We start from the raw sequence: 20,385 nt of genomic DNA, 5'->3' as shown, positions 1-20,385 counted from the left end.
CCCGGCTATGCATGCCACGTACAATTCAGGAGATGCTTCCGTTGACCTGGATAGCTGCCAGGCATGTCAAGACTGAATGCCACGGAAGGCAGGCACTTTCATCCACTCAGCCTTTTTTAAGTCGCGGAAGGCAACAACTTCTTTTTCTTCAAGATGTATTAGATGCATACCTTGTGGGGATTGAGGGTTGCGCCGGCACGATTGCGCGGGCTTCACCTGCTCTGCCATCCCTCGCCATCGTTCCCCGCTCACCTTATTCCCTACCTGCGCTACCTAACCGGTTCCCGCAGTGACGCTGCGCACGCGGCGGTTGGCGGTAAGGGCGGGGCGCTGACGTCACGAGGCGGCCGCGTTTCGGCTGCTAGCGGCGGAGCGTGCCTCCTCTTCTCTCCGGGACCAGCGCACGGTACGTTCATGCATTCCTCTTGTCCGCCAACACCTTTGTGACTAGGACTGGGGCTCGCGCACGGTGCCTTTGCTCGTGCGGGGAGCGCGTACTTGGTGCTGATCCTCTTCCCGACGCTAAGCCGACGAGCGGTGCCATTAGTGTTCGCGTGAGGTCGTACCCCGCCGAGCGTTCATGCATTCCTCTTGTCCGCCAACACCTTTGTGACTAGGACTGGGGCTCGCGCACGGTGCCTTTGCCCGTGCGGGGAGCGCGTACTTGGTGCTGATCCTCTTCCCGACGCTAAGCCGACGAGCGGTGCCATTAGTGTTCGCGCGAGGTCGTACCCCGCCGAGCTGCACTTGCCGAAAGCCTAAGCCGAAGGATATTGCCCGTGCTCTCGCGAGTTGACCCATTGGTTATCGCCAGAGCAAGTAGCATAGCCACCGGGACTTTTCCTAGTGGCGTGTTCCAGCTTGAGCCTGTGCTCTCGCCGCGATGTGCTATAGGCGCCTGTTATTGTATTTTCACCCTGGTGCGGGACTCCTTTGGCTCCCCGCTGCATGGGCGTTTGTGCAGTGCTGGTGCCTACGGTTTCAGTTAACGGTTTCCGTCAACTCAGGGCTTGACTGTGTTTTTGCGTGCGTCGCTCAGTAGCCCCTTGTGGCCTCTGAGCTCGCACGCGAGCGGTGCTGGAGGCGACGGCTGACGCAGCCCTGTGGCTCGCTAAGCTCGAACCCGCGGTGGTTGGTCTCCTGTGAGACACCAAGAACCCACAAGCTTTCAGTTTTTCTGATAAAATTGTTACAAAGTCTCTGGCTGCCCGAATTGCACTTTCAGGGCTTGTTCTCAAGTTGTTGAGCATTGCTTGATGCTTGACGAGTCCTCCAACTCCGTCGCACGCGTTTTTCCCGTGCCCAGTTGCTGAGAATATCCATTGGGTATTGGGACAATCGCTCTTTCCGAACTCGAAAAGCCAGTATCTATTTTCGAAATGACTGGCGACTCCATCACTCACATATGTCACCTTGGAGTACACCGGCAGGTTATCGTCCACCCATTCTTTCACTTTCTTTAGAGCCAAGCAGGTGTGAGCGGAGTCGTGGCTTAAGTCATCACTAACAATAGCGAAACTCTCCGTAGATTTTTTCGTTGTTACCACGCATGTAAACACGGATACTTGCTGCTTTTGCCAGTGGTATGCCTTACTTCGTCAGGAAGCACGACAGTCCAGTTTTCGGCAAAATCAAAGTGGAATACAGTGCTCCCACGCTGTGTACATTGCTTTTCCTCGTAGATAGCTTTGCCTTGTGTCTTCCTGATGTGGTTGTGCACGATCCACCTTGCCACTAACACCCGAAGATGATTCAAAAAAGTATCAGCATCCAAAACCTTTTTCACAAGGTCGCCTGCCTCCAACGTCGCTAGCAGTATTTCTTCGTCTTCTGGGATATTAAGTTCCTCCACTGTCAGGGACCCGCCTTTTAGACACTGATTGCATTCGCCTAAAAGGCACTGTGCTGATGACAGAATGCAAATGAATGCTGAGTGAAGGTCATCAGAATTGATTCTGTGGCCAGTAATGTTCTCAAGTGCGGCAAGGCAAAGTTTATAGTTGGCGCAAATGACACCAACGCACACATCATGCTGGGGATAACATTTTACCCAGCGCGGTCGCAAGGTGTAGAATTTTGATAGGCCAATGCCAGAATCAGGATGGTCGTCTTTGTATATGCGGAATGCCTCTCTAACACATCTGGTCATGAAACGCTTTGTTACTAATACCTTTTCTTCATCGATCGTAACCAACAGGACATCCTTTCTGTTAGGGCTTTGTCTCGAGCATTCCAACTCGTCCTTCGTGTAGTACTCACGTGCTGCAGATACGCACTCAGGGCTCACCTTGTGCCTGGTGAAAGGATCCCGTCAGTACCACACATCGTTATTTTCTTTCAATTTCCTGGACTTGTTGATTTGATACATGGATGCTTCAGGAATAAGCTTCTTAATCTCATGTTTAGCTAGTGTTTATGGAAGGAGAGTGAGAAGTTGATAACGTTTCCGGGGTGTCGTCGATGCTGCATAGGCTTGCCGAAAGCTTTTGGTCCACTGCTCGCAGAAGGAGCACTTTCCTTCGGCTGAATTTCCCGATGCATCACATTGGTTGTATGCCCGGCTTATTTTGTTGCGAACATTTTCCACTACTGCCTTCTGCACCTCACTGTTTTCTTTTGATGTAAGTAGGCCTGTCCCGACTTCTCACTGCGCCTGGACGTTTCAAAGGGGATACGTAGGTAGTCGCAATGATCTGGTTGACAACGTTGATTTCTGCTTCAGGGGGCATAAAAATGTCATCGCTCAACTGTGTGTTCCGTGAGGATATTTCATTGCAGAAGTAGCAAAAGCACGGGTAGCACAAGTAGTCCTTCTCTTTGACAGCTACTGATGTTTCGGATGTTAAAAGTTGTATCAAAGCATTAACGTCTACATCGGTAAATCTGCGAAAATTTTGCTTCTTTGCAATGAGCTTTTTGTGCTTAGACAGGTAGTCTGCACAATACACTCGCTCAGAGCTATACTTTGCGCCATGAGACGCACATGAACAGTAGAGTAAGAGCAAAGCGCAAGCACTATCGGTGTCGAATGAAGTGTGAACAGCGGATCGATTCAGGCCGTCTGCTGCCGTCATCTGAGATAGGCGCGTGCATCCGGTTACCGATAGTTTTGCTTTTGTTTCCCTTGGCATTTTACATCATTCTTTGCCACTGGAGTGCCACGTTCATACTTTCCACCTTTTCTGGTACTACTGGCCTTTCAAGAAACAGAAATCCAATCCTGCCTGCATTCTATACACTTAGCGGGGCAAGAAGTCAGATCTACAATTGCCTATCCTTGCGTAAAGGTCTCATTTGACGGGCTGTAACTACGAATGGAACAATATTATGCAATATGTTTTTAATGATTGTGAAAGCTGATGTGGAGGAGAATAAGAGGGCAAAGTTTAAAAACTATCAAAAATGGTGTTTTTTTTTAAATTGTCATCAGAAATTTCCATTGTTCAGTGTTTTCTTGAAGTTAGCCTGATAGTATTTCTTTATTGAAAAGTTATATAAATATAAGCTTTAGCAGTTTGGTAAATAAGTATGCTTAGAACATAATGTAGAATTGTTGCCGCTCTACCACAAGCCTTTTTTGAGATAAAGACCTGAAAAGTGTTTCCTGGGCCGATTTTGAGGTTTTTTATAAAAACATCAACACTACCCACAAAAACCAAAAATAACTGAACACAAGCAAAAACATGCATATATTTATTTAAAGAAATTTCAGCTACCTAACTAATATATTTTGTGTAATTCATAACTAAATTTGGCCAAAACAGCAGAGCAGGTAAGCGCGGCACTCCACCTCTTCGTCATTATTGATTCGCGGCGCTTCGGAAAAAATTTTTCCGGCAAAACCAATTGCGCATCTCTTCTTTCCGCTCATCAGGCCACAATATATGAAATTTTGAACTAAATTTAAAAGGTCGACCGGCCATCCTTTGTTCGATCTTACATGGAATCACCCACCTACTGAAAACAATCACGTTCATGAGAATATCAACCTCAACAACTTGAAAAAAAAAAAAAAAAGCAAAATTTTTGAGTGTTTCTAGAAAAACCTCACCGCTCCTTGATTAGCAGCACTAAATCATGTTCCTGATCTCCACAACTCAGTATTACTTAATATAAAATGCTGAAGTAAGAGGCCTCCCCATACAGCTCCTTCAGGGTCACTAATTTGGTACGAATGGTTTCGGCTTCCTTAGCACATACACAATAGTGCAAGCAGAGCCTGATGTAGATAAAAATAATAACTTTCAGTTCTACAAGGTAAAAGCATTATGCATACAAGTCTCCAAAGTGCACAAGACAATAGAAAGCCCTTCTGCGAAACCAAATATTTGCCATAAAAGATAACACTACCAAAGAAAGCATGCTTAAGATAACACAAAATAAATTCAAATGCAGTTACTCAACATGATTTTGGAGCTGTATCAGTTGCATCTTTCATAAACAGAGAAGGAGGAGGAGAAAATTAATTAAATTAATTAAATTATGGGGTTTTACGTGCCAAAACCACGATCTGATTATGAGGCACGCCGTAGTGGGGGACTCCGGAAATTTGGACTACCTGGGGTTCTTTAACGTGCACCTAAATCTAAGTACAAGGGTGTTTTCGCATTTCGCCCCCATCGAAATGCGGCCGCCGTGGCCGGGATGAGAAAAGAAGCACACTAAAAGGACATAATTTTTAATTACTAGTGCCTAAATAAAATATTTCAAACAACAATAATAATAATGAATACCTCATAAGCACAAATTGTTGCCATACCTCCTTCCTGCGTTTTCCAACAAGCAGTAAACCCAGTATGTAGACAGCCTCTGCACGGAATGTCATTTCTGCCGAGATCTTTAGTGCAGCTTCATGCTGGAAGCGGCTGCTTTCTCTATTCCACTGAGAGATCCCTGGAGGAGAAAAAGAACAAAATGAGATGTATAGGCAAGAACATGTTAGAACATAAGTGTACAACTAAAACATAGGAGACTAGTACACTAAGCCTTCCCAGAGTTTTTCAGGATAGAATTAAATCACTTCCATGTGAAAAAGCAAGCTCTGTGGCAGTATCATTGGTTTGCACTTTCCAGTGTGCTCATAACTAGTGCTATCTCTCTTCCCTTCTTTGTCTTTTCACCCCTTTATCCCCTTCCCCAGAGCTGGGTAGTAAACGAGACGTGCGTCTGGTTAACCTCCCTCGCAAAGCGACGTAGCTGGACAGAACTAAGGTAATGTTGTTTGCCGTCGCTTGGAGATACTCAGATAATTTTTTGCATTCTGCCTAATTACATAATTAGTTTTAAATTAATCAACTTCTCAAATATTATAGATTAAAAGTGTAAATGAGAAAATTGTAGATCAACACGAAAGACTCCCGATGCAGCTTTCTGTTGCTCGAAACATGCAGCATAAAAGTGCTCTTGCGAGCATGAAAGAAGCCCGCGAATACACACAAAATTGCCATGTGACTGGCCGCTCGAGCCACTTTGCGTGTATTCACGGGCTTCTTTCACGCTCGAAAAAACACTTTTATGCAGCATGTTTTGAGCAACAGAAAGCTGTATCAGGAGTTTTCCATGCTGCTCTATAATTTTCTCATTGACACCTTTCACCTAATTATAATGTTTGAGAAGTTAATCAGTTAATTAAGACTAATTAGGTAATTAGGCAGAATGCAAAAATAACCTCCAAGCAATGACAAACATTACCTTGGTTCTGTGCAAGGTAATCAATTACTGAAAGTTTGCAGAAACAACAAGTACATGACCATCTTAACTACTCCCAACAAGTTTCGCAACTTATGCTTCTTACCCAGGCTAAGCTATCACTGCTTTATCCACTTCAGTCTTAACAACAAAGTTCATTGCCCTGTGCACCGACCAATATTTATTAGAGATTACAGTAGGGTACACTTCTCTGCCCTTATAATAGTGAGCTTGTGTTTCTCGACGATTACACATCAGAATCAGAAAAGTGCGCTTTCTAAACGAACTGGAAATGTTACAAAGATAACATTATTTGTTAAGAGGTACTATCGCTGTCAAATCAAACGCGAAAAGTGGAGAGCATGGCTGAAGCGCAACTGAAGGTATAGTGTCCAGTCATCACAGCTGACATCACAAACTGACAGGCACTAACATCTGGTTTGACTGCACTGCGTTATGATGCTCCCTATATACTGTGATATTTTCGTTTCTGTTCTGGTTCTTTTTTATTTGAAAACAGGAAAAGCAAAGTCAAAGAAAACAGAAGCTAAAACATCTCAGTATAGAGGGGGCATCCTTGAGCCCTGTAGCCAAATCAGATCAGCAAATCTATCTCTAATGATGACTGTTAGATGGCACAAACTGTACCACGCGCACTGCTGTTCGCACTTCATTTGAGGCCGAAAGCACATCCTGTTTCGCCGCAAAGTGTGATAATACTCGCAGTTTGCACTGCAGTTAAACATTATTCATATTCTTAGAAGTCACACTGTTTTGTTCTTGTACAGTATTGCATATCTGTTAGAAAATCCACTCGATAACACTTTAAGGGCTTGGAAGTTATCCAAATAAATAAATATGTTTCACTGTATGTAACATTACACAAGAGGTAAAAAAAATACAAAGGTTTTCACGAAAAATGTCAACAGAATGTTGCAGACGATAATGCTCGAGTATTAGGGGTGTGGCCCTCATAGAAAGTATATGGCTTTTATAGGAGGTCCCACGGCCAGTTAGCTGAGACCAGCTGTATTAACACATACAGTCAACCCATTCTTAAAGAACTCGGTAGTTCTTCGAAAGTGATCATTATATCAGTAGTTCAATTTATATGAACTCGGCCTTAAAGACGCTAAAAAATTAACCGCGCTGAAGCTGAATTAGCAGTTACTATTTGGCAGCACTTTCGTCCGAAAACCAGATTTTCAATGTCAGTTTTATTCCTGGTGTGTTTCCGCACCTAGCTGCAAACTTCCGCTAAAAATGTCCATATAAAGAATGAAATGCAGTGTCATATACCTCTTCCAAAACGGCACCTGGTTCTGATCATCTGTCATTTCAAAACTGCAAGTGCAGCCGCCATTTTGTATTCGAGAGCTTGATATATATTTTACTACTAGCAGGACACAACTGTGTTCTACACAAGAGAGCGAAGCGTTCAAGTTGGCTGGTAGCGTAAGCTTTAGTAACTACTGCGGCATGCCGCCATTCTGTGAAGGTCTCGGACATCATGGTCTCAGCATTACGACTGCGTGTCAGCCACACAAGAGCCATAAATACGCTATCTATTTTGCTTCAGGTGAAAAAAATGTGATGTTCAAAAGGTAAAATGTCACCGCGAACCGCTACAAATAATTGACAACGCGTAAATGAAGCACTGCCGAACCATGATCTCTTGATAACGGCTTAGTGACTGCCGCCGTTTGCAACATTGCGTGGCGGCAGCGCATGATGCAGCATTCTCGCCGACTCCGGTCGCACATCGACGGAACGCCTGAGCGGCCGTTATCCTTGTGGTGGAAGGACATCGATGGCCATTACAAATCATTGAAACAGGCGTAATGCATGTGGTGCCACATAGACAATTGTGCAAAAAAACGACTGATGCCGTCATGGCATCCGATATCGCACCGGCGCACACACCTGTGCACGCCTAGCACCATGCGGCTTATGCTGTAGGCCTACTCTCTGGAGTCGTGCCTTGAAAGCACATGAGCTTTGCGGCTTCCGAAATCCGCGTGCGGCAGTCGCTCGCTCATCTCAAAGCCCTATCATCGTTGCAGCTGGACTGGAGCCAGGTGCAAGCTGCCGTGCGCCTAGTTCGGTCGCGCTTCCGTGCTTTGGTGCTACCACGACCGGGTTCGAAGCGTTCATTGTAACAGTACGGCAATTTAAAAAACATTCTTTATATCCAGAAGCAGTTTCAATAGGCAGGGTTGGAAAATTGTAAGTGCACTGAAATGTGGTCATTATAACCGATAGATTGTTATACCTGATTATAAGTGGGTTCGACTGTATACTGAATGAACTGACAATGTGAACAGAGCCAACTAAAAGTACATACAGAAAGCTGTAGGCACAATAACAAATGCACAGCCTATTATGCCTAGCTTATTAATGTTCTGTCCTCAACTTTCTGTCATTCATACATCTTCCACGCTCTTCTAATAAAATCACTAGTTAATGCTGCTGTGCTGTGTGCACCGCTTCAGAATGTGAGCTCCCCATGTGACACTGTGCGCATCAGCGGGCGGCATAAGGACACTAGTAAATAACTGCAGGCACTCACCACCCACGAAGTCCAGCTCAGAGCCAATGCCTGAAGTGCTAACTTGGTTTTCAATCCACTGCATCCAGTGGTTCATTTCACCGGCAATAGCTGGGAACCTCGGTGTGTCTGTGAAAGACACACGCTGTACTACTTCTGCAGCCACATTCGGCCAAGTATGAGAATTCAAATAGGGGCGGGCAAATGTAATATCAGACAAGCACAACAAGGATTAATACGTATCTTTGAAGGCTATGTCGCCAGCTGTATCTCATCAACTTATTGTTTTGGTGTCTATTATTACAATACAGTGCATGAACCTGTTTAGTATGGCATTGCTGTTTTAAAAAAATTATGCTGCACTGTGCTGTTAACTATGCAGGTGTTTCTTTTTTACTTGGAACCCTTTCTTTTAAAGGAAAACTGTCTGATCTAGGCCCCTTCCGTTTTTGCAGATAGACTACATGGCTGAGCAGCGATTAGCGAAATTGCTGTTTTTTTTTTTTCCCCTGCTAATGTCTGCATAGCCCTGTAGCCTATCTGCAAAAACGGCAGGGGCCTAAATATATATATATATATTTTTTAAGTAAACTGTTCTGCATAAAAGGAAACACCTGGTATATGTAAACCATGCTACGTAATGTACAATTGTATAATGTAGATGCTGAAGTCCTCAACAGGTGCTGTGTGCCTTAAAGGGCAACTCCAGTAATTTTTTTAGCATGTCAAGGTAATGGAATATATAGGTTCCTGAGACCCTCCTGTGACGCGTCTGATAGGAGTATTGTTCCGCAAATTCAAAAATGATTTTAAATAAGCAAAAAAGTGAAAAAATGTCACAGTTTCGCCCTAAGGGCGAAGCAATGAATGCGATAGCAACACAGCAATGTCATACAAAGTAAGGTGAGCGGCTTTGGTAGCAATATGAATTGTAGTAAACATGAGCTGATTAAGTAAGCAGGTGTGCTGCGGCGTAAGTAGACCGACATGAAGAGAGACTCGATGACCACGAGAAGGCGCGTGTGAAACGGTGGTGTTGATGAGAAGCGCTTCCCGTGGGCAGCGCATGCGAAGGGACACACCTGTAGCGCTGCACTGCCGACCCGGGCAGCAGTGCATGTGTAGCGTGCGTTGGAAAATGTGGCCCGACTATTACTAACTGATTGAACAAGCGTGGTGTGAGCGCGCACAAACAAACATGAATAGATCACACTGAATGACTGCAGACAACGACTGTCAAAACGCTGGCAGCAAGCGCATACGCCGCAGCAACGGGCGAAGGTACGTGCGGTCTATCGCTTCAACGGAAACTGAGCGGCGAATGCACGGCGCATAAAGGTCAGAGCCGTGTGGAGATAAGCGACGGTGCGAGCGAGCGATGAGCGCGGTTGTTGGCAGAGTAGAAGTGCGCCCTGATCTGAGTTGTGCTGATATGAGTGACCACACACCTTCGAAAACAGCGAGCGGAAGGCCATAGTATACGGGAGCGTTGTTATGCTGCCTACTTATTGTTCTTTATTCTCTTCATGCACACTATGTGTCCCATAAGTAGATACAGACGCGCACTTAGCGCGTATCATCGTTCATTTAGAGAACGCATAGTTTTCGAGCGGAAACGCCGATGTGACACTGTTGGCAGGTGAACGAGGCGGTTGTTTACGCTGCGGTATTGAAGGGGTCCCCGCTTGCTGCCAATTTAGGGTATACGAGACAAACAGTGGTGGACTTTGGAAGCTAAATACAGTGGAATCTCGATGATACGAATTTTTCTGTGGTCCCGGCCGAGCCCCATTACTTTGCAACGTGCTAGAGAACGGTTGTTACGAATCGATTTTCAACCCGCGTCGGTTGATACGAATAAACGCCGCCCCATCGACTGCCGCGAAAGAGAACAGCGCGCAGCCACGCGTTTTCTCCCTTTCTATTTTGCTGCGGTGGCGCGGACGCGGCGCCGGACAGCGCGGAGGCCGCGACTGGGCGCGAAGAGTTTGAAGCGGTGGCGCTTTTCTTGCTTTTGTGCTTTTCCCCACGCAGGCGTGGGGAAGCACGACTGCCGCAGCGAGCGAAGGTTCGTGCGGTCTATCGCTTCAACGGAAACTGAGCGGAGTAAGCACAGCGCATACAAAGGTCAGAGCCATGTGGAGATTGCTTTCAAGATACGGTGCGCGCGACAACACCGAGAGCCGGCACACAGGCGCAAAGCACACAGGCGCAAAGAAACAAGAACGCATTTATTGGCAGAGTTGAAGCCCCCCCCTCCTTCCCGCGCTGCCTTCCCGCTTTGCTCCTTTCGCGTGGGAGATTGCGTTGCCAGTTACCCTTGCGCCCGGTTGCATTTGGGGCCGCAGCACAGCATCGCCCCCCCCCCCCCCCCATCCCATACCCCCCCAGCCTTTCGCACGACGGAAGTCACGTTTGCTCTCCGCTGTGCGTTCGCTCTCCATGAAGGCGCGCGTCCCCCGCGCGAAAGGCGCGCTTTCACTCGCACATACGGCGGCGCGCGGCGACAATTTTATCGCCCTAGGACTCGTGCTCTACGTCTTATGCTCCTCCTCCGCATAGCCTTCGTTCTCTCTCCCATCGGTGGGCGCACCTCGTTGAGAAGCGTGCTCGCTACCGCTCTTGTCGGCGAGATTTTCTCGCGGAAGCTGCATTATAACCGGTATTTCGTCTCGCGCGGCTGCACTGTAAGCGGTATGCATATACATGGAGTTATATGAGAGGGTAAACAGGAGTCGGAAAAGGCCGCGTTGTAGCCATTTCTGCACTATAAACAGTTATAAGTGATCTATACTGTAAATGCTTTTTACGTGCTTGTGCCTGAGAGAGTTCACCTCAGACTCTTTAATTTAGCTATTTTTAATTGTGTTTCGATGATACGAATTTCGGTTAATACGAATATTTTTCGTGACCCCGTGAGATTCGTATCATCGAGATTCCACTGTAATGAGTCAGCACAACAATTATTACGTAAAAATAAACCCATGTACCTAGTCAGATTTAATTTCGGGAAGCGCCGGCCAGTGCGACGGGCCGCCTTCAGGAACTGCAACGTACGGATGTTGATAGCGCGTCGTGTCGTCGCTTAAAGCTTTTTGCGTGTACGCTGTACGAAATGAGGAATAGTTTATTCCAAATCCGTATGGTCAAAACTGAACTACAGAAGCAGTTTTCTTCATGGCTTAATTAGCTTCAGGTCAGTCGCTCAGGGCCACCAGCAGTAGGCGCACGAACTCGACGACTGTGTTTTAGGCTTAACCTCGGCTGAACGCAATCGGCATCACCTCAAACTGTGTGTGCAGATAGCAAGGGCTGAAGTTCGTGCAGCCAACAACGCAACCCCATTTACCACCTCCCTATCACTTGCTCACGTCCACAGGGAACGCCACTTCTCGCAAGAGCAAGTTCTCATGCCAAGCACTGGCTCACAATCATCAACTCCTCCACGCTATTATCGCTGTCGTCTGCATGATTACGGCATGCTCCGCGTGAACCATTCCTGACGTCACTCACTGTGGCCTGTAACTGAGGAGGTAAGGTAGAGTGTTCGAGGCAGTTAATTAAATTCATTTGTAAAAAATCTGTGAAACTCTCAAACCTGCTTTTTTGAGGACGTGATGGAAGTGTGCAGAGTAACATACCCGGCAAATTTCATCGACATCCGTTGACATAGAAAAATCACCAGAGTTGCCCTTTAAAGGGACAGACAACCACTCAGAACATGTATCGAGAGGTTAAAGATTGCCTATTGCATTGGCAAAAATGAGCTAGGCTTGTGTCATTAAACGTGAATTTATATTTTTAATTCTTCACTAAAACTCGTGAAAAAATGACCTTAGGCACCCCACGCGGCAAAAACATGAAAATGCATAAGTGACCTATCCATGACTTTCTACTAGTTTACGCGATTCCTGGATTCTCTTTGGTATTGAAATGCAGTAAATAGTAAGTAAGCAAAAGAAGCTTCGAAGAAAAAAAAAAAAAAAAAAGTGGATGCAGCACAATGCCGAGCCAAACAAGGAACTGCACAAAAGCAAAAGAGTAAATTATTAAAAACTTTACTCACAAGGTTTTGCACAAGCAATCATGACCAGACGCTTGAGGATTCCAGGTACATTTAAGATGACCTCTGAAGAACAAGACAGAGAAAGAAGGTAAGAGAGTTCAACACGAAAACATTCACAGTGCCTCCTCCATCAGCAAGCACACTGGAGCCACATTAAAGCACCCCCTACAATGTGCTTAGACTGGCAAGTTATTCTTTCGAAACGCTATTTGTATTCCTTTGGCATAAAAATGTTCATTACTATGGAAAAAAAATTACAATTTTAATAATTACTGGTGTTTGTGCTGATTAATGAAATTAGCCCAGCTTAGGTATTTATGAAAGGGCCTTTGGTTGCCCAAATTGTACACTATACCTAAGCAATGTTTTAGACATCACTTGCAAAGTCCAAATAAATAACTGAACAGCACATGCATTCCTGCAAGACAGTTTTAAGACTGGCCCAAATATAACCAGTTGTAGTTGTGAGATTTTTGTATTTCATGAATAGTGCTATAAGCAGACTGTACTCTATGCCAGAGCAATTAATGGCAACAATGAAGTTCTGTACCTGAATAGTACTATAAGCAGACTGTACTCTATGCCAGAGCAATTACAGGCAACAATGAAGTTCTGTACCTTGATTGATGTCGCGAACACAGGAGAAATTGTTGCGGTTTTTCTCCTTGCACTGGGCATACACTGCATGAAAAGCATACATTCTGGATGAGTTGCAGAGCACTCACCTGGGCATTTGCATTGTTTCTCACCCCCAATCAGTAGCTGCAAGAAATAATCTGTTACAGCCTGCTTGGTGGTACATGGACAACACTTGTTATAATCGCTAATACAACTCTGCAAATGGCAGCAACTCCTCTCTCAAATAAAGGCGCACATTTCTTCATTACACATCAGTTTGCCACCTCAACAACTATGAGTATGTGCAGTTCATAGCAAAAAAAGAACGCACAGACAATTTGCTGCCCTGTCAGTCAATGTATCTCTAGTCTCGTCATTGAGGAATGAGGCTGTGTCATCATAAAAGGAAATTGGGCAAAAAAGCTCTAAATTTTGACCCAAGATGCCAAAGAGCTTTAAGGGAAGACGCGGGTCATAAAATATAATTTTTCATGGTAAAAAACTTTTAGATTTTGGCTACAAAATTACGCTGCAACATGCTATTTTAATCAGGGCACTGCTTCGACCAGAAGCCTGCAAAAAATTATTCTACTTGAGGCATGGTAGGTGTATGGGCTTCCTTTTTCCATTTATGCTCGACTGACGAGGCTCCCCAGATGGCGAGTTTTACACCAGTAAAACTCGCCATCTGGGGAGCCTTGTCAGTCGAGCATAAATGGAAAAAGGAAGCCCATACACCTACCATGAAGCAGCAGCAGAGATCCAGCGACTCAACCGCAGGATTTATCCTCCCCCTGACAAAAAGCTCAGCACTGAAGAGGCAATAGCCCTCAGACTTATCCAAACAAACACATTCCCAAACCTACACAGATACAGCAAAATATACCCACAAACATATCGCGGCATCTGCCCCTGGTGCGGCGACACACGCCCTACACTCTTTCACATCTCATGGGGGTGCGGGGGCAAACCTTAACATTTAAAGACGCCTAACACGTCATTTGAACGGTGGGAGGTACAGCTGACCGGCGATACCCTGGCGGGACAAGAAGCTCTCGTCCAGCAAGTACGTCGAGCAGCCATGGCCAGTGGAGTCCTGGAATGAGGACACCACCCACTCGTCCTCAAGATCAATGATCTCGATGGTCTAAATAAATGTTTTTCTCTCTCTCTCCTGGTGTAAGAACAACTGAGCACTAGCCCTGGCTGAGCCAGCACCAGCCCATTGTCCAATTTTCAATAGCGCTCAGGCGAAGGCCATGACTTTCTACATGTGAGAGGCTGACCGACCAAAAGCTGTTGTCTCGCTGTATTCAGAGCTAAACTGAAAATGCAGCTCAGTCTCTCAACAGCTAGATTTGGTTGCTGTACCCAAAACAAGATTTGCTTCATGCACTGTTGTGGAGATCGACACGTCTATAGCCACACTGGTTCAACAAAGGCTGCAGAGGCTTTAAGGAGGTTCTACAGGAGTTGATTACTCTGAGCAACCAGACAGACCAGAGAAGAATCAAGAAAATGGACAGCTGAAGCTAAATCTCATCATCGCAGTGCTGCAAAGAAAGCCCGCCTGGAGCAGGCAGCTCAGAAAGGTTCCGAGGGTACCCTCGCAGCAGCAGAATTTTGAAGTTGTACACCTTCTTCAGGAAAGACTGATCTGCTTTCTGGCAGAATTTCATGCAAATTGATCCACAATAGTAATATGCACGCTGAGAAACTTTTAACTTCATTTTTAAATTTTAGGCTGTTTTCACTTGCTTGTGCACACAAATTCTTGTACTTAATGTGACTCAATCTCAGCCAAAGTTGGCATGCACATGGAAAAGGATGTGTAAAATGCAGTTATCTAGGTCTTATTGTACAGTTCAAACTACTTATACATAACTTCTTAGGGTGCAGGACTGGATATAACATGGACTTTTCTGACTTCCGTTTACACTCCGATAGAACTTTATGCATATGCATACCACTTATAGTGCGAGACAAAACATTGGTTATAATGTGGCTGCCAGAGACAAGCAAGGCAGCAAGCACGCTTCTCAATGAAAAATCCTGGCCGAGGGGATACTGACAAGGGCAATGCAGAGGAGGAGGTGCAAAGTAAACGCACAAGAAATGGAGAGAAAAAAAAAGAAAGAAAGCAGTGACAGTGCGTTTTATGTCATGAGGTATGCGCTTAGATGTTCTGTGGTGGATACGTATTGGTTGCCAAAGAGACGAACAAGCTTCTTCTGCTACAGCCACTTTTCAACGGCGCATGCTCTGCACCAAACGCGTGTGCATTGTCGCTCTTAAGCGACAACAGTTTCTGTGCCAAAAGCAAATATACAGTCACCGATCAAATTTTCAGACATGGACTGGATCGCAAAAATGTGAATAAACAAATGCTATATGTCAAAAATGTTGAATAACAATGCCGTATTGCCAGAGGTATAGTGTGCTACCTTTACAACAAAGTGACCTGCATTATGAAGGATTTTGGAGACCTCATGCACTTCGATTTGAAAGCATTTGACTGTATCCAAAGTCACAGCTGGTGCTACAAGCTGCAATGCATTCACAATGAATCAAAACTGCTGCTCACTTTTGAACTGTGTGTTAAGGTATGCCACTCTTGAATACCAACTTTCTTCAAAAAATCGTATTTTTGACTTATTTTTCAAGATAAACATGAAACCGACTTATTTATAAATTTCATTGTTTTACACCTGTGATATGTCAATTAACTATGATTTTTAGCTCACATCAATAATATATATTCAAAAGCACACTATTCCAATATAAACTAGCTCTAAACTACGGTATAACAAGGGGCACCACAATAAGCATACCACATTTGTTTACATCTATTCTCCCAAGTATCGATACTCGTGGAGGAACTCTTTACTTGTTCCATTACACTTTCTACAAGCTTCACAAGAAGAATAACTTCTGTGTTACTCACAGCCTGATGGGATAGCTTATGATGCAAAAGCGGCCAAAGCAAGGGTTTGCAGGCCGCAGACACAAGGCAAATGATTATACGAGCATGTGTAGACAGAAGGCTCAGCTAGTGTCTCAATGCTTGGAAATAAGAAGGAGAAGTATGACAAGACAACGAAAAAGCTCAAGGAGGGCCCTGCTACAAGTCTACACTATTTTATCTATCTAGCATTTTGCTTTCTTGTGCATAATGCAATTTATAATCTTTCTTCTTCTTTCTGGGGTTTTACATGCCAAAGCCAGTTCTGATTATGAGGCACGCTGTAGTGGAGGGCTCCGGATTAATTTTGACCACCTGGGGTTCTTTAACGTGCACTACAACGCGGGCATTTTTGCATTCTGCCTCGATCGAAATGCGGCCGGGATTCGATCCCACGATCCCGTGCTCAACAGCGCAACGCCTTAGCTGGCTAAGCCAACACGGCAGGTAATTTATTATCTTTATTCTTGTTTTTCTCAAAATGTAAGTTTGTTCCTTTTTCTTATACATCAAAACAAATAAAGTGCCACTCACTCAAGGCATCCTGTTAAAACTTTCCAGGTTGATTTCTTGCATATTAAGGAGTGCAATGAACTAGGATTGTTGAAATCTACTTATAATTTTTTTATATTAGGGCCTGCTTATCTCGAAACATAGCCTTGCAAAAAGCCAGTTTATGTGTGTGTGTGTTTGGTCTTTCAAGGATAATTACCCACACATTTCACTTGTAAGATACTGTTTGTTATAGTTCATTGCAAGGCATTGTGGTAGACCTACATAAATGCCAAAGCACAATGGTATACAACAAATGAGAGGCAAATTTGACATTTTTTCAAGGAAGACATTGAATTAAAAAATTGCCAAATATTTTTTTCAGAGCTTTAATCATGCAGCCAACATTAAAATTGTCTTCTTAACAAGAAACACTAGCAAAAAAAAATGATATTCGCTATTTTTGACTGGAGAGTGCCATCATATCTAATGCGTTTGCTGTCGCTCTCACCACCGCAACAATGAAATGGCTTTGGTCTTAGTTGCGCTTGCAATGCACAAATATTTCACATGGCAACAGCAATCGTCTGCCTTCCATAAAAGCAATAGGTTCATCGAACTGAACTGACAAACTGTTGTGAACGCCTCAACGTGATGGTGACCCAGCACATGCGAGGTCATCAAATTGAGGTGTTCACAAATTTTAGAAATTTTTCCGTACATAACAAATTTCTTATGAAGGGAGAGCTTACATGATGTCTTGTGCTCGTACACATCCAGGTCTGATAGGCTGATGGCCAGAACTTTGCAGAAATTGGCCAGCTGAATGTCATTCATATTGGCAATCAGGCTGGTTATGTTGGCTACAATAGACAAAAACAAAACACACAGTCATGAAATAAAATATCCAATGTCACCAGAGAAGTTTGTCAGCAGGCATGCTCAAGTGTGTTTCACACATCACTGTTATTTATTTGACCACAAGTACCGAGTATCAAATCAAAAGCAAGGGCCGAAAACAAATCTTCACATACAGCTAACTTCCCAGCCACAATGACAAAAACAAAAAGACATTTCGACACACTAACATTCCCTTTCGCTGAGTATACACAGACACTCTGTAATGGATTACACCAATAGAAATGAAACCCTTCTGAGATGCTAACAGATCACATACGCACTTTTGAAAAATTATCTTTGTGCTACAAAAATTAACTCAAGACAAACATATGGTAAACACTGCTAAACGACTAATTTAACCATCTGACAGACCATTTGGATTTGCCACAAAGCAATACAGAGACTATGAGACCATAGTTGAGAGCTACAGATTAATTTGGACCACCTGGGGTTCTTTAACATGCACCCAAAGAACAGTGAATGGGCATAATGAACATATTGCCCCTACCAGAATATGCCCATCACAGCTAGTTATTAAACCTGCAACACAACCTTCTACTTAGCTGCAGAATGCTCTAGCCATTAAGCCACCACAGCAGATTACTTCGAAACAAAACTGTGTCACCTGCATCAGCCACCTAGACACCATCCAGTTTCCAAATGCACCAACCAGTTACAGCTGACGCTTGTTACAACGAACCTTGATAATCCAGCGAAAATTGTCCGTTCTATCCGAAGTCTGTTCTATCCAAAATTGGGGTCACAATATATTGTGAAATGGCGCAACTTTGCATAACCTGCACTCTAACCAATAAGTGTTATAACCATAGATAAGCGGGTTTAGATGGTAATTGTCAACTACGCGGTACAGCGTCTTCTTGGCCGTTGTTTTCCAGACACTGGTTGGTGACAAATGGCAGTTTCCCCACACTAGAGCATATATCCAAGCCAGTGGCGCACCGACCGGGGGGGGGGTTGTAACCCCCCCCCCCCCTCCTGAGGCCGACCTAACCCCCCATTTTGTTTAACCCCTTTTCTTTCCTTGCGCATTTGAGTACTGCAATTAGGATGTAAGACGCGCAATCGTCTGCACACTCGCAGAAAGCACATTTTTTGACAATTTCACATGAGGAAATTGAAATTAGTGCTGATTAGATGGTACAGTAAAAGCTCGATTATACGAATCTCACGGGGTCACGAAAAATATTCGTATTAGCCGAAATTCGTATCATCGAAACACAATTAAAACTACTGTCGAATCTCGATAATTCGAACTCGAAGGGGCCCGAAAATTTGTTCGAATTAAAAGGACGTATTAAAAGGAGTATTCGTGCATCATAGCACGATGCACGAACGGTGCGAGTCGTGAAATATCGCGGCGCGCAAGCGCATAGCAAGTGCGGGCCACGAAACTGCCCACGCCGGCTAACGGTCGCTTCCCGAGAACGACAGAAAACGAAGCTTCAGGGAGCGAGCGGACGGCGCCGCGGAGACCGTCGAAGGTGAGGGAGGAGGGCGGCAGGGAAGCGGATATGGCCGCGTCAACTCCGCCACTTCGGTGGCTCCCCTCGCCCTCCCTCTCAACTCCTTCGTAGCTCTCTCACCTTCGACTCCGTGCGCGCCCGCCGCCGTGCTGGCGCCAGCTTATTTTAGCCGCCCCCTGAAGTTTCGTTTTCTGCCGTTATCGGGAAGCGAGCGTTTGCGGGCGTGGCAGTTTCGTTGGCCCGACTGTGCCTCCGCCGCTGCTTCCCTCTGCGCTGTTGCCGCAGCGTGCAAGGTCAACATGTGACTAGAAAATAGAGGAGAAGGGTTCACTGCCATTTTATCCGCGTGGCTGAGACGTCGGCACTAGTGTGTGCTAGAATACGGTTGTCTAGAACACTCTAGTCGGCACGTACACGCTTGTTCCGGCGCGATGCAGAAACGGCGACCTTGCAATTTAAGAGAGGGGGGAAATTCTTTTTCCCCTCTTTCAAATTCCCCACTCTTTTTTTTTTTCCCCCGTTCCTTCGCGCGCGGCATTGAGGGGTCTCTCCTGAGCTTTTGCTCCATGGCGGTGTCGGAGCAATGCCGGTCGGAGGCGCCGCCGCGTTATTTGGCGCGCTGCTAAGAGCATTGACGCGGTATGTTCGAATTAACGAGATTCGACTGTAGCTAAATTAAAGAGTCAGAGGTGAACTCACTCAGGCACATGTACGTAAAAAGCATTTATTTCTTGAAGCGCCACCGCTTCAAACTCTTCGAGCCCAGTTGCGGAGTCCGCACTGTCCGGCGCCGCGCCTCCGCACCAAAAGAGAAGGAGAGAAAGCGCGTGACTGCGCGCTGTTCTCTTTCGCGGCCGTCGGTGGGGCGGCGTTTATTCGTATCAACCGACGCAGGCTGAAAATCGATTCGTAACAACCGTTCTCTAGCACGTTGCAAAGTAATGGGGCTCGGCCGGGACCACAGAAAAATTCGTATCATCCGGAAATTCGTATTAGCCGTGATCGTATCATCGAGCTTTTACTGTATTGGCAAACTGTCAACCCCCCCCTGGCAGAGATCCTGGGTGCGCTACTGATCCAAGCACACAATGGCAAGAGTAACGGCCTGCACACTGCAGCGAGTCGACCAGCCAGCATTGCCGTGATGACCACCCGAGCCGAGCGTGTTGGCGCCAGCTGATGACACTAACGATGGCTACAGTTTGTTCTTCACAGAAAACAGTGGCCAGTAGTATAAAACGATGTCTTAATTTTACCTTTCGCCACATGGGATGTCCACTGTCAAATGTGTAGCACGAACGAGAGCTGTGGCCGCCACTGCAATGCATGCGAGATGGCTTGACCGCATCACGTGCCTCGCAGCCCGGACGTCATGAATAGCAGCATGTCTTATTTTTTTGTGCGAACTGATGTGATAAAAAATAAAGCATTCTCAAAACGGTGCATTTTGCTAAAGTCAGCGGTTGTTTTTGAAGCACCATATGCTACGGCTTCACTTCGATGCTGGTAAGGCCTAGCGGTACTCTCACCCCTTGCTTGGCACTGAGCTGACAGCGGTGGGGGGCGCTGGTCCACGTGCACGGTCGATACAAAAAATATTCACCGGTAGGGTGTTGTGAGGCACGCC

At 45.4% G+C, this 20,385-nt stretch overlaps 1 protein-coding gene across 2 annotated transcripts in view; it reads right to left on the bottom strand.

The window, feature by feature from the left end:
- Positions 1-20,385, bottom strand: part of LOC119434937 (short transient receptor potential channel 4-associated protein-like) — a 142,194-nt gene that overhangs the window by 93,248 nt on the left and 28,561 nt on the right. Inside the window, exons 7-11 of one of the 2 annotated variants that reach the window (XM_037701942.2) lie at positions 17,127-17,237; positions 12,921-12,983; positions 12,303-12,365; positions 8,258-8,365; positions 4,760-4,893 (exon numbers count right to left, since the gene is read on the bottom strand). In XM_037701942.2, coding sequence (XP_037557870.1) covers positions 4,760-4,893; positions 8,258-8,365; positions 12,303-12,365; positions 12,921-12,983; positions 17,127-17,237 — 479 coding nt within the window. The remainder of the gene's footprint in view (positions 1-4,759; positions 4,894-8,257; positions 8,366-12,302; positions 12,366-12,920; positions 12,984-17,126; positions 17,238-20,385) is intronic. The other variant, XM_037701949.2, reaches the window with a different exon arrangement.

This window comes from Dermacentor silvarum, chromosome 1, assembly GCF_013339745.2.
Source record: "Dermacentor silvarum isolate Dsil-2018 chromosome 1, BIME_Dsil_1.4, whole genome shotgun sequence".
Classification (NCBI taxonomy): Eukaryota; Metazoa; Arthropoda; class Arachnida; order Ixodida; family Ixodidae; genus Dermacentor; species Dermacentor silvarum.
The sequence above is the reverse complement of the archived record's forward strand: the minus strand, read 5'-3'. Positions and strand labels throughout refer to the sequence as shown.